At 38.8% G+C, this 13,633-nt stretch overlaps 1 protein-coding gene across 2 annotated transcripts in view; it reads left to right on the top strand.

Annotated features, from left to right (window-relative positions):
• Positions 1 to 13,633, top strand: part of cse1l (CSE1 chromosome segregation 1-like (yeast)) — a 45,623-nt gene that overhangs the window by 12,375 nt on the left and 19,615 nt on the right. For both annotated transcript variants that reach the window (XM_078555254.1, XM_078555255.1), the window contains exons 9-18: positions 1,574 to 1,741; positions 5,294 to 5,423; positions 5,954 to 6,019; positions 8,993 to 9,195; positions 9,279 to 9,363; positions 9,741 to 9,802; positions 10,094 to 10,230; positions 10,402 to 10,505; positions 12,641 to 12,738; positions 13,316 to 13,466. In XM_078555254.1, coding sequence (XP_078411380.1) covers positions 1,574 to 1,741; positions 5,294 to 5,423; positions 5,954 to 6,019; positions 8,993 to 9,195; positions 9,279 to 9,363; positions 9,741 to 9,802; positions 10,094 to 10,230; positions 10,402 to 10,505; positions 12,641 to 12,738; positions 13,316 to 13,466 — 1,204 coding nt within the window. The remainder of the gene's footprint in view (positions 1 to 1,573; positions 1,742 to 5,293; positions 5,424 to 5,953; positions 6,020 to 8,992; positions 9,196 to 9,278; positions 9,364 to 9,740; positions 9,803 to 10,093; positions 10,231 to 10,401; positions 10,506 to 12,640; positions 12,739 to 13,315; positions 13,467 to 13,633) is intronic.

Below are 13,633 nucleotides of genomic sequence, written 5' to 3'. Positions count from 1 at the left end.
TGTCATTCATTCTATCTTCTAAAATGTATTGGCATATAGTCCCTATGAATGGAGTTTTAGTTAAAAGCTTAGCTCTTTCTTAAGGCAGCATTCTTGCCTGAGTTTAACAAGTAAATTAGTGAATGCATGATATTTGCTACCTTTTCAGTGTGTTATTATCACAGCCGATGTTAATTGCTGTGCAAACCAAACCCCAGAGGGAAACTATGCTTTTGTATCCTGAAAACTAGAAGATGATGTACTGATCTCTGCAGCAAAAAGTCCAGTAACACTTTGGGGCTTTTAAAAATTAAAAGTAAAAGTTTTATCAACAAACAAAGAAAACTTAAGCACACAAGATTACGGTCGCACAATTAAAGTTAGTCTTAAAACATTTCTCCCAAAAGACTCCCTACTTGGTCAGACCCACAAGTAAACACCTTTAAGGCAACACTTCCTGATAGATTTTTAACTATAAAAAGTGAGTAATATTATCCAAGGCAAACTGCTGTAGTTTTAATAAAGGCATGCCACATGACCTCTAACTCTCTTCCACTCTGCTGTGGAAATCCAAGACTTCAGAACCAGACTGCTTGTTGCAGCCCAAGACTTCTCTGGCTTGACTGGATGGCTGATTCAAACTGCATCTTCTCATGCCTAGAGCTGTTTCCAGGAGACCTCCCTCACACAGCTAACAGCTACTTCTCACAGCTAGGCTCCACCTCTCAGCTACCTTAAGCTTTCCACAGTAACTCTAAAATACCATTTTTCCCCTTTCAAGTCAGGTTTCATTGTTCTTACACCTCTTTGAAACTTAAATCCTTCCAAATATAAAATCTCCATGTTTTCTATTTTCTCTCTGATTTCAGGTCCAAAAATATAATATTCCCTCTTCTATTTACTTATGGAACGCCTGCAAGATGCAAACGTATTTCTTGTTGCCTCTGACTTCCCTTTGATATTCGTATGAACTGTCAACTTATCTAAAAATGCAGATGTTAGATCCAACCTATTTACCTGTACCTCAAACCCAACACCTCTATCCTTTCATGTTTTAAAACCCCCAGACAACCTGTCTCCTAGTAACCTCTGCCCAGCTTAATTAAATCATTTACACACAGACACACAACCTTCTTTACAGAATAACACAAAATTCCCCCAAAATATTAAAAAGAATAACCTCCCATTTTTCACAAATTGGCAATAGCTACCAATGTCTTTGTGGCAGAAAATGCTGATTATTGATGTACGTTGTATTGAGCATTAAATTTCATCCAAATTTCTATTCTCCCACTGCACCATATTAGTGAACTGGCCTGATTTTGTAGGATAAATATCTTATTTGGTAACAGTAACTAACAGTTGCTGGCCAAATCATGATACTCTTCAGTAATGTTCAAGACTTAGTGCTAACTAGACTTTCTATTGTAATATCACAGCTATCTTTGGTCTGGAGCAGAATTGGAATGCTTAGCTACTAATGGTCTGACTCTACGTCAACTACTTCAGAACTCTTTGAGAAAGTGCCCTAACAAAAGTAAGGTTCATTAATTTTCAATTTATTGTTGTAATCCTAATGTCTTTTACATTGCAGGATGAAGAGGAAGCTGGTTTACTGGAGCTGCTAAAGTCTCAAATATGTGACAATGCTGCTCTCTATGCTCAGAAATATGATGAAGAATTCCAGCCCTATCTACCTCGGTTTGTCACTGCTATTTGGAATTTACTGGTTACGACCAAACAGGAGGTTAAATATGACTTGGTAGGTTTTGTGACAACAAGAAGTGATATAAGCAAACTAATAGAAATTTATTACGCTTTTTGGGAAATCTTTCAGAAGGTGAATTCCATATATACTTGTTGCACTATACGTTTTGTTGTTTGCTTATTTTCAGAATTAACCTTTGACTATCTACTGGTTGGGTGCAGATTCTTTCTCTTCAATTCTCTTCAGGAACTTTTGATCCCAGCCACATGATTCTCCTACAGAAGGAGACGGACATCTTCAGTACCTGTGTACTTGAACTGTTCTTTCTCACTTTCTAATGGTTGGCTCTAAAACAGTCTGTCAAAGAATTGAGAGCAGGTTGTCGAAATATGTTATGGTGTTTGGAACGTGATGACTTGAAGGCAAGAATAGAATCATTTTAGGGTGTAGGCGGTGGAGATGATAAAACCCAAACACTTCTACAAAAATCCCTGCTTGAACTTCTGAGTTTGCATTGTAGAAGTTAGTTATCCTCAAGTATTGTGAAATCTAGAGAAATGGTCAACTCTTGTTATTAATGACTATAACACCAGCTGGTGTATGTGCACACTGACTTGGGGTCTGCTGTCAGAACCAATGGGCAGAATTTTCCGCACGTCGGGGGGGATGTTCAGGAGTGGCGCGTGGAGGCACGCCTCCGATTGGTGCCCCCAATTGGGGGCGTGCCGCCATTTTACATGCCAATTAAGGCCCGCCCAGCATGACGCCCGCCAGGAAGTGCTATGTGCTCCCTGTGCGGGCGGGGTGGTGGGGGGACGGATTTCCCTGAGCCAAGAGTGTGCTCTTTCGCGCATGTGCATGAAAGAGCACACTCATCTCCCTGAGGCTAAGTGCTGCCTCAGAGATCGGTGCCAAATTCAAAAATATTAAGGACAGAAAAATACAATTTCCCTGACATGTCCCCTCATGTGACACTGTCACATGAGTTAGGACATGTCCATCACTTTTAGTTGAACTTTTCCTAAATTTTTAAAAACCTAAATGAAACCTCATCCCGCCCGCGCATGAGGTTTCATGCTTTCTCTGAAGCCCGCCAGGGCTCCCGGCCTGCCCACCAACCTTAAGGTTGGACGGGCTAGTCCTTTAACTAGCTCAGTTACTTTGTCAATGGCCTCAATAGGCCATTGACAGGTCGGCGGGCACACAGCTGATTTGGCTGAGCCCCCGCCGACTTGTCGAGAGTTCTGTCCGACGTCATCCCGCGTCATTTTATGTGTCGGCGAGCGGGCCCCGCCCCCTGCTCGCCGACTGGGAAATCCTGCCCAATATGTTTCCAAGCTGCATGGAAGGGACGATAGCATAGTGGTAATTTTATTGGACTAGTAATCCAAAGCCACAGACCAATGGCCCAGAGACATGAGTTCAATTCAAACCACAGCAGCTCCGGGGTTTAAATTCACTTAATAAATGCTAGTCTCATTAAATCATGAAACTATTGGATTGTCGTTTCAAAACAAAAATCTGGTTCACTAATGTCTTTCAAGGGGGGAAATTTGCTGTTGTTAACTGATCTGATCTACACAAGACTCCAGATCGTCAGCAATGTGATTGACTATCATCAGCCCTCTGAAAACGACATAGCAAGCCATTCAGTTGTATCAAACAGCTAACGAGAAAAGCATGTGGGTATACTTACACCACATTGACTACAGGAGCTCAAGAAGGTGGCTCACCACAACCTTCTTGAAGGGAATTATGAATGGACAACAAATTCTGGCCTTGCCAGCAATACTTGCTTCCTAAGAATGAATAAATTTAGATATATATCAGCCTTGGAGGGTGTGCAGCATGGATTTGCCAGAATGATACAAATTATGAGATTGTACAAACTGGAATTTAGAAGGTTAAGGGGTGTTATGATCCAAAATTTTAAGAGGAACAGGTAGAGGGAAAGAGAAACTATTTGCTTTGATTGGGAAGTCAAAGACTAGGGACATAGTCTAAAAATTAGAACCAGATTTTTCATAAGTGAAATTAGCAAACACTTCTAAACACACAGGATGGTAGAGGTTGGAACTCAGTTCTGAAAAAGGCAATTTATGCTAGATCAATTGTTAATTTGAAATTTGATCCTGATAATAACTTGGCTTAATAAAAGTTTAAGGGATATGGGGCAAAGGCAGGTATGTGGAATTAGATCTCAGATCAGCCATGATCTCATTGAGTCGTGGAACAGCCTTAAGGGGTTAAATTGCATACTCCTGTTCCTGAGCAAGATTTCAACCTCCTCCTTCATGCTTTTTATTTATTATTGTCTGTTAGGCCTCCTTTACTTGTTCAGCAGGTTATAGCGTAAAAAATAGGATCAGTGTAAACCATATAGACCTTTGATCCTCCTTCACAATTCAGTAAGATCATAGCTGATCTTCTACCTCAACTCCTTCCTACACTATTCCCATATCCATAGATTTTTGGATATTAAGGAAATCCATTGATCTCTGCCTTGGATATGCTTAACTTAGCTAAGGAGACCAAAAATGTACATTGTACTTCCAGATGTGGCCTCACCAAGGCTCTAAAGAATTGTTCAAAATAGAGAGACATGTCAAAGATTTTGGTCTTGCACTCGTCAGAACACTTTGCAAGAATACCAATATAAGGGGAAAACAACAATTTATGCTGTACAGTATAAATTGTTGTTTTCCCCTTATATTGGCAGTCTTGCAAAGTGTTTTTGTGGTGAGTGCAAGACCAAAAGCTTCGATGTGTCCCTTTTTCAGCAATATTGAAATTCTGTACTACAAAACGACTACGTCTGCATAATTGTAATATGGCTACTTTACTCTTGCACTTCAACCTCTTCATAATAAAAGCTAACAGCAATGATTACCATAATTGTTTATTTTGAGAAGTAAAAACAACGATGAATGCACATTTATCTAAACCACAATTGACAAAGCAAAGCTAGAAATGATATCTGAATTGGATAGGGAACATAACTTAAGAATACGTGTTGCTTTTCCCTATCTACAGTTGTTTTCTTAGCCTGGTGATTGCCTCTAAATTAACAAAAGCCTAGATTCCATATAATACCCTAAAAAATGATAACAAGGCAAAATACATTTAATCGGGTGTCTTCCCTTCTTGTCTTAACTTTTTTAGCCTGAACACAATATTTGCACATGCAGATGGCGACTCACTGTATAGACCTTGAAGATTATAACTCTAACTGTAAGGAAGTTATGTTTCAACATGCTCTTCAAAATAAAATTATACAAAAGCAAAACCTGTACTAAACTTGAACCCAGCAAAGCTTAATATTGAAAATCATAAGAGATAATATTCTAACAGCACCCCTGATCATCATCCATCAATAGCTCTGCCTTCTGTTTTAGGAACAAGAGCTGTTCCAAGATGCCACAGTAAACCACAACATTGTGGAGTGTTACTGGCTTTGAGTGCAGGCCTGAAATGAGATAGCTTTGTATAAGTTGATTTTCTTTTTTAAATCTCATGGGAGTACGTGACACTAAGTGCTTCCTGCCCTCCCCCAAAACCTGCTAATTCCACCAAGTAAAACTAATCATTTTTTTCTTATCTTTTCAGTTGGTAAGCAATGCTATTCAATTCTTGGCATCTGTTTGTGAAAGACCTCACTACAAACATCTATTTGAAGATCAGAATACATTAACCAGTATCTGTGAAAAAGTTATTGTTCCTAACATGGAATTCAGAGGTAATTAACTCCAAAGGAATTTATACTGTCAAATACAGAGCATAAATTTCTGTGATGATTCAGTGAAACTGTGTTGAAAATGCACATTGATGAGAATGTACATTGATGAGTTGGTGAAGACCAGATTGGACTCTAGTATGGGTGGCAGAAGTTGTTGAGCAGCTTGGTGACAGACATCAACTAGACCTAGACGAGTAAAATGCCTAAGGACTGTTAACAATTGTGGAATAATACTTAAGCATGAACTGGGGCCTTTAAGAGTGCAGGAAAGAAAATTGAAAGAAAGCATTTATGTCTATGATGACTTTGGCAACAATATATTATATTGTTTTCAGGACTTTGTAGTTATTTACAAAATGACCAGAATTCTAGCTTAAAAATAAAATTTGGAATTGCATTGGGTGTAGTATTTGAAATGTGATTGCATGAGTAGCTTCGTATGGTTAACCCTCAAATGAATTGTTTACTAAATTGATAGGTATGTCAAAAAAACTCGTCATATTTACTAGCAGCAAAATATTTTTTTTTAGCTGCTGATGAAGAAGCATTTGAGGATAACTCTGAAGAGTACATCAGGAGAGATTTGGAGGGATCAGGTAATTTAGTGGTTCTTGTCCATAATGAATGGATGTTCGATTCATCAAGATCACAACTACTAACCACATAATATCGATAAATGTTCAAACTATCCAGTATATTTTGAAGCTCCTTTTTCACAAATAGTGGCTATGGCTTCCAGCCAAAAGCTTAATGTTTGTTTTTGCCTTTTAACTGCTTTGTTTCTTTTCTGGCACCTACCCTGAAATACAACAAATTGTACAGGTATGTCTGATCCACAAAATGTAGGGCAAATCTAATCCAAACAATTATCACCCTAACAGCCTTCGACCAATCATCTGCAAAATCATAGAACTCTCAGACAGTATTATCAAGGCACACCTACTTGCCAACACTCAGTTTGGGTTTCAACAAAAATGTTCAGACCTCATCACAACCTTGTCCTAGGCATGGCCTTGAGCTGAAAGCCCTTTGCAACAAATGGATGTTTGACCAAGTACGGCACCAAGGGGATCTACAAATCTAAGGTTAACGGGAAGATCTCCCAGTAACTTACAAAATATCTGTGATTGTTCAGTGTCAGTCATTGTTGCCCCAGGATTATTGCTGCAGAAGAGCTTCAGGGTACTCTTGCTTAGCCATCTTCAACTACTTTGTCAAAAACTTTCCCTTCTGCATAAACTCAGGACTGGAGCTATATACTTACAATTTCAGTATTACTTATAATTTCTCCAAAATGAAGGAGCCCATTCCTGCTGTATGATCCAGTTAATATGCAGGCTTATCACAAATGGCAGTAGCTTTTGTGCTATGCAGTAGCCATTGTTACGGACAGGAGGAGGGTTAATTTAAACTGCACTAATTTCTGCTCTCACCACAGTCTGTAAACAGGTGTTTTTGATTTGCTTCCCACTTTAGAAGTGGCGGCGTGTTTCCCAACCCCTCAGTTTTGGTGTGATCCAATTTTCTGTTAATAACCCCACAGCAAACTTGAGATAGGATGAACTCGAAGGGTTAGTTCATTTGCACACACTCAACACGCAGGACGAGGGTTGCAACGTTGCATCCTTTGCACTCATACAGTAAAAGAGGGATAGAGTCAAGAAAGATTTACAGTGCAAAGACCACAGAGTAAAGAAATATTGTTTCTCCTGGGTCCAGAATCCAGAATCAAAGTCCAATGAAGTATCCTTTCATGGAGGTTGGCAAGTTGAAAACCGATGCTGTATAATTCACATTTCCGGTGGTGTTGATTTTGCATGGTGAGATCGGCATGCAGAGATGAATCAGTCTTATAGGCAATGGTACAGAATTCCCAGTAGATGGGGGCCAGGTATTTGGCCTGAGCTGAGCCCCTTTTCTGTGCTGCTCCTAGTTAGATGGTAAAATGGCAGACTGAGGCTTTTTCAGTACAGCAAGGCAATATTACTGGTTACACAAACTAGAGGTCCATGTCACATTACTGCCACCTCTTCACAGTGTCTTTGACAAAGGTTGTGTAGCCCCTGTCTGGGTCCTTGAGATGGTTAAATGCCTCAACCATTAAGAATTGAAAGGAAGATGGCGGGGCCCTTTGTCCAACAGACAATTAGACTCCAGTTGGCCCCCTGGTTATGCAATGCAAGTGGCCTTTGTATAGCTCTCTGAATTTGGTCTGTGCAGCCCACAATGTGTCGTTAGTGTCTCTTCAGAGGTAACAAGGTGCAAACTTTTTTAATAATGCCAGATAGCTCCTTTTGTTCAGGGGTCACAGACAGACATAGATTCAACCATCTTAAAAGGTCTTTGTTCAGTTCTTAAAATATTAAAAATAGCCATGAGGATATCTGTATGTATTTGATAAAAATATACAGGGTGAGGTCTTTGTCCCCTCATACCACCTTCGACAATGAAAGGGTGAACCACCTCATCCTGACCTTCAGTGGCACCACAATCACATCCTCTGAAACCCCATTAAACAAAAGCTTAACTGGACCACCTCCATCAACATCATGACTGTAAGAGCAAAGTTGACGCTGGATACTCTGAGTGGTTCACTTTCAGACTCCTTGAAACCTCATCACCATCACAAGGCTTAAGTCTGAAGTGTGATGCAATAACCACCACATATTTGGATAGATGCAGATGTAACAACACTCAAGACAGAGCCAGTCTAAATAGATTAGCCTCTCAATCATTGTGCTTAAAATGTACTTTGTCCCCCCAACAATCCACCATGAGACTGGGCTGCACTATGTACAATTTTCAGGAAGCAACATAACTCACTCAGCTTACTTCAGTACACCTCCCAGCCCTATGACCTTACCACCAAGAGAGAGAAAAGCGGCACTACTTCCAAGTAGCATCTGACTTGGGCAGATTCCACCATTCCTGCATTATTGGTGATTTAACTTCCTGCTGAACTCCCATTATAAATGTACCACCAGCATACGGGTTGCAAATGTCCAAGAAGGTCACCATCACCTTTTTCGGGGAACCCAGGATAGGCAATGAATGTAGCCTCACTGATCCCACCCAAGAACAATTTTTTTTAAACTCATGTGTGACTTTGTGGAATTGTGTCAGACACATGAATTGATGCTTCTTGGAAGTTAATATGCTGTCAATGATGCTTCCAATTTCATATTTTTGCTGATGTTAACTGCAATTAGATTCGCTTCTAAAGTTTACTGGATAGAGTTCAGTTTGCTACAGAAATAATTTGCTGACTGAGACCTGCTGTGTCAGATGAATGAACTAAGTTACAATGTAGAAAAATATGTTTCTTGGAGCTACATTAGGTTGACTGCTGAATTTGTTGGGCTCTGAAATAGCTTACAGGGAAAGCTGCAATTCTGTTTGAGCTTGATGACACTCATTATCTGGACTTGTTTTATTTTAATAAATATTTGAAGTTGTGACCTTTATATGCAGAGTAAATGTTCTTAATATCTCTTCTGTCTTTGCACTCACCCACCCCAAAAAGCAATCTCTTTCTTTAGAGTTTGTTAATTTCTAACTTTTTTTTGCAGATATCGACACAAGGCGAAGGGCAGCTTGTGACTTGGTGCGGGGACTTTGCAAATACTTTGAAGGGCCTGTAACAGCAATATTCTCTGGCTATGTCAATTCTATGCTGCAACAATATGCCAAAAATCCTTCCGTTAATTGGAAACACAAAGATGCTGCAATTTATCTTGTGACCTCACTTGCCTCCAAAGCTCAAACTCAAAAGGTACTGTTTCTCTGTCCCACTGGCACATTTTGTTTTCTTGTGTCTTGCTTTAATTATTAAATAGTATTTTTTTTAATTTGCAGCATGGAATAACTCAAGCAAACGAGCTCGTAAATTTAACAGACTTCTTTGTTAATCACATACTATCTGATTTGAAGTCACCAAATGGTGAGTTGAAATATTCCATCAGTAATTTTGAAACAATGTTAGAAATTGTGTACAATTTAAAACTGCGTATGTGCAGTGTAATGGCTTTACTGATAAAACACAATCACGAATGAAGAGAAAGTTGTCACTAAACCTATGCATTTATGGATGGTGCAAATACATACATGAAAGTAACTGAGTAATGTCAGAAAGCTCAAGTTCAACAGATGCATTGCTTACTCCAAGGCTCTTAGCCTTTTGCAGCCACACATTACCTATTGGAATGTATTTGTGGAATGTATTTCAATTGTTTTCTGGCACAGAGTTTATAGTCTTGTTTTGGCACTTAACGTCAATGATAATGTACCTGATCTATATTCTTTGAATTTTATTTACAGTGAATGAGTTTCCTGTGCTGAAAGCAGATGGTATTAAATACGTTATGATTTTCAGGAATCAGGCAAGGGCACTTCCAATTTTGTACTTGATATATTTTCAAATTAAATGGTTACTGTAAAAAAAAACTGTTAAGAAAAATGTCAGTATTCGTAAAACATTAATGCCTTTCACATAAATTATTACTGGATATGTAGCAATGCACTAAGTTAAAGTTTAGTTCATAGAGAGATGTATCTTAACCTTTTAGTTCAATTTTGTTTTGTGTTTTTAAGTATTTTTCATTGTGTGTCATTATCTTTTTTTGCTACTGGGAAGGTAAAGTATATGAGTTAATTTAATGCTTGCATTACAGCTTCCTAAGGAACAGCTTTTGATGTCCCTCCCACTGTTAATAAACCACTTACAAGCAGAAAACATTGTTGTTCATACGTATGCCGCCCATGCTCTTGAAAGGATATTCACTATGAGAGGACCCAACAATACCACATTGTAAGTATTTCTTGTGACAGCAGTTGAGGTCCACATCTATAGTTTAAGGTGGTTACTTGTGGCCATCTTTCAATTGTGTGTTTTGTCTTATTTTTAGTAAATCATTAGTAAGGTAGTAATTCATATGCAAAGGTATCAATTGTTTAAGGAAAAACGTTTTTCTGTTTTCAGAATATCTGCTGTGGAGCTCGCTCCTATGGTTGAACAGTTGTTAACAAACCTTTTCAAAGCCCTGACTTTACCGGGGTCTTCTGAAAATGAATATGTCATGAAAGGTGAGAATGATTTAGCAGTGAGCTGTTGGTTGGCTAGCTTTAATTTGTTCATTCAATGACAGTAAACAATGTATTTGCGAGCAAAGTTTTGCTTATTCAAAGTTTAATTCTCCATATAGAGCGAAGTACTTACAAATCAAATGAATCTAATTTGGGAAAATACCACCTATTGAGTATTTCTTGGAAGTCAAATACAAATCCCTGTTACAATTCACCACGCTTTATACCTTCCCAAGCAAAATGATCACTAATCTAAATGTGCTTTAGAAGGCATGCAAACGCACCTCCAAACTACAACATGTATGTATGTGACAAGTGACTAAAGGTACAGTACCGCTTGATATGGGTGAGCTGGCTTCATCTCAATGCTATTTTATTTTCCCATCCTTCTTATCTTCCTTATTCAAGGCTGGAGAACCATTTCATTTAAGTATCATGCATGGGTTCCAACTATGGGTTCCTTCATACCAAGCAAGATGAGCATGCAGCTTACCTTGACTTGGGGGGTCTAACTTTTGCATTCCAGTAGAGAAGGTAAATGCTTGGGATTCTTTGTTGGGCCTCTGCTTTGCATTTAAAATACATACAGGTAGACTACCTCAAATCTGGCTACTCAAAAACTGGACGTTTTATCCCGCACTCCTGCAAACCTTGACCCCACCCGACCCAGCATGATAAAGTTTGTGGAGTTGCTGAGTACTGGTTGGCTTTGCATGTCTGATAGTTCCCATGCTCTAGCGAACCTTGACCCCACCCGACCCAGTGCAGATGTGGCAGAGATGGTTGAACTCACCCAGGAAGAACAAAAGATTTAGAGAATCCAATGAGGCAGAATATTTATCTGTGTATTGTACTTGAGATCAGGACATATGCCAATTGTTGCTACAGTTCAGGATACCTGTATTGAGTTTTGATGGCATTAGAAGCACTCCGGCTTAAGTTCAAACATTGCACTTAATACTCACAAGTCTTTAAGTTCCATTGACACTTGCCTTTTAGCAGCTGGCCCAAGTCAGTTCAGAGAAAGTTACAGTATTAAAGAGGACTGTACAATCTTGCATGAGTGAAAAAAAATGGTTTTCAGTTACTTCTACAGGGCATTTTTAACATTATTTCGATTTGATGTTTTATCATTTTAAATGAGGTGTGCTGATATGGGGAAGTGGGGGAGGCACTGAACAGCGATTAAATCCAGTGCTTGAGAAGTGAATTAATATCAGCAGTGACATGGCCATTAACTTAAAGTGCTTTGCAATCATAAATTGGTTTTCCTGCGTCCCCTATTCACAGAATTAAGGTGTCCCAATTGTCTTTCCGCAAACCAGAAAGTTCTGAAATCTGGCATTAACACAGTTGCCAGATTTGAGTTATTCTACCTGTACTAACACTATACTGCTCATGTCTTCTCAGACTTATCACACGTTTATAAGCCTGCTTTGTTTGAATGCACATCTTGGCTCATGTAACAGGAGTAGAAACTGATGTTATACGATGTCTGTCTCCAGTATGTTTCAGTGCGGATTTATGTGCAGTACCCCAAGTACTGCATGTTATAGTTCAATTTATAGACATAAAAAACAAGTATCCATGTAACATCATTTATATGGCCTCTTTGTATCCTTTCATTATGGAGAACTTTAATGCAGTTCCTTTACTGAAGAATATAGTTTGGTTATGAGCAAGAAGTTCTTTTGAAGAAGGAAATTACATTTGTGGCATAGTACAAGGTTGTTTCGGGAAATGCAAATCTAAAATATTTTACAAACTACAGTTGCTTTTCATGAGGTCATTAGGTGTTAAAATAATTGTAACATTCCTGCACTCTATATAATTAGCATATGAAATGAATCTTTCCTCTTTCACCCCCTTCTGCCACCTTCTGTACCTGAGAGTGCACAGGGGCAATGATTTGCTCCAAAGCTATCCAGGCATTAGAGACACAAGAAAATAAGATGATTATTTTTGTATATTGCGCATTCCACCACACACAACAGTGGGCAAATGACATCAATTTTCCTGACAACACCTTCAAGTAAAAGTATTGGCTTGGGATGCCTGCTCACCCATTTCACAAGAAATGGCTGCATAGCTTGTGGAAAAAACATCTTCTAAATATGTTCTCTTTCTGTTGACAGCCATTATGAGAAGCTTCTCCCTCCTCCAGGAAGCAATTGTTCCTTATGTCCCCACACTGATTACTCAGCTAACACAGAAGCTATTACTAGTTAGCAAGGTGAAGTACCCAGTTACTAATATCATGTATAGTTTACTTCATATTAAGATGAATTTTGAGTGTTTTAAATCCTTTCTTCTATTTATTAAAGTCTTTAGAAGTTATGATGTGGTCTGAAGAAAAGATCAATACATTCAATTGCCATTCCTATTTGTTCTTTCTTAGATGCAATTCTTTAAAGAACCTGTTCACTGATAAAGATATTGCACCTCTGTTGCTGTTTTACTCAATTGGTGGCACTCTGAGTTAGCATTTTGATTTGAACCTCAAAATGGACTTGATACTTTGCTGTGGTACTGAGTGAGTGCTGCATTGTTAGAGGTTCCATCTTTTGGATGAGATGGTAAATTGAAGTCTTGTCTGATTGCTCAGGTGAACATGAAAGATTTCATGTCACTATTTGAAGGAGAGCAGGGGCTTCTTTCTGCCTTCTCGTCAGCATGTTCATTCAGTCAGCACAATCAAATCTAGATTATCTGGCCTTTTGCGCATTGGTTGGACTTAAATAAATACAAATTCTTTCTTTGTTAACATGTAATAATTTATTAGCATTGACTTGAATTTGATATTGTTTTAGAATCCAAGCAAGCCACACTTCAACCATTACCTGTTTGAGTCTCTTTGCCTCTCTGTGCGTATAACATGCAAGGCAAACCCTGCCACTGTGAGAAGTTTTGAAGAGGCCCTCTTCCCAGTGTTCACAGAGATCTTGCAGAATGATGTGCAAGGTGAGTATAGTTGCAAATAACTTCACTAACTACACAGTGAATTCACTTTTGTATTACAGTGTTTTTGACCAAATTCTGCATTTAGATGGAGAGAAAAGCAGGAATGATGAGAATCTTGGGAGTAATTGTTGTTCACGTACAAGCTGAGATCAGTTAACTAAGTACAG

Source organism: Cetorhinus maximus, chromosome 13 (assembly GCF_964194155.1).
Source record: "Cetorhinus maximus chromosome 13, sCetMax3.hap1.1, whole genome shotgun sequence".
NCBI lineage: Eukaryota > Metazoa > Chordata > Chondrichthyes > Lamniformes > Cetorhinidae > Cetorhinus > Cetorhinus maximus.
The sequence above is the reverse complement of the archived record's forward strand: the minus strand, read 5'-3'. Positions and strand labels throughout refer to the sequence as shown.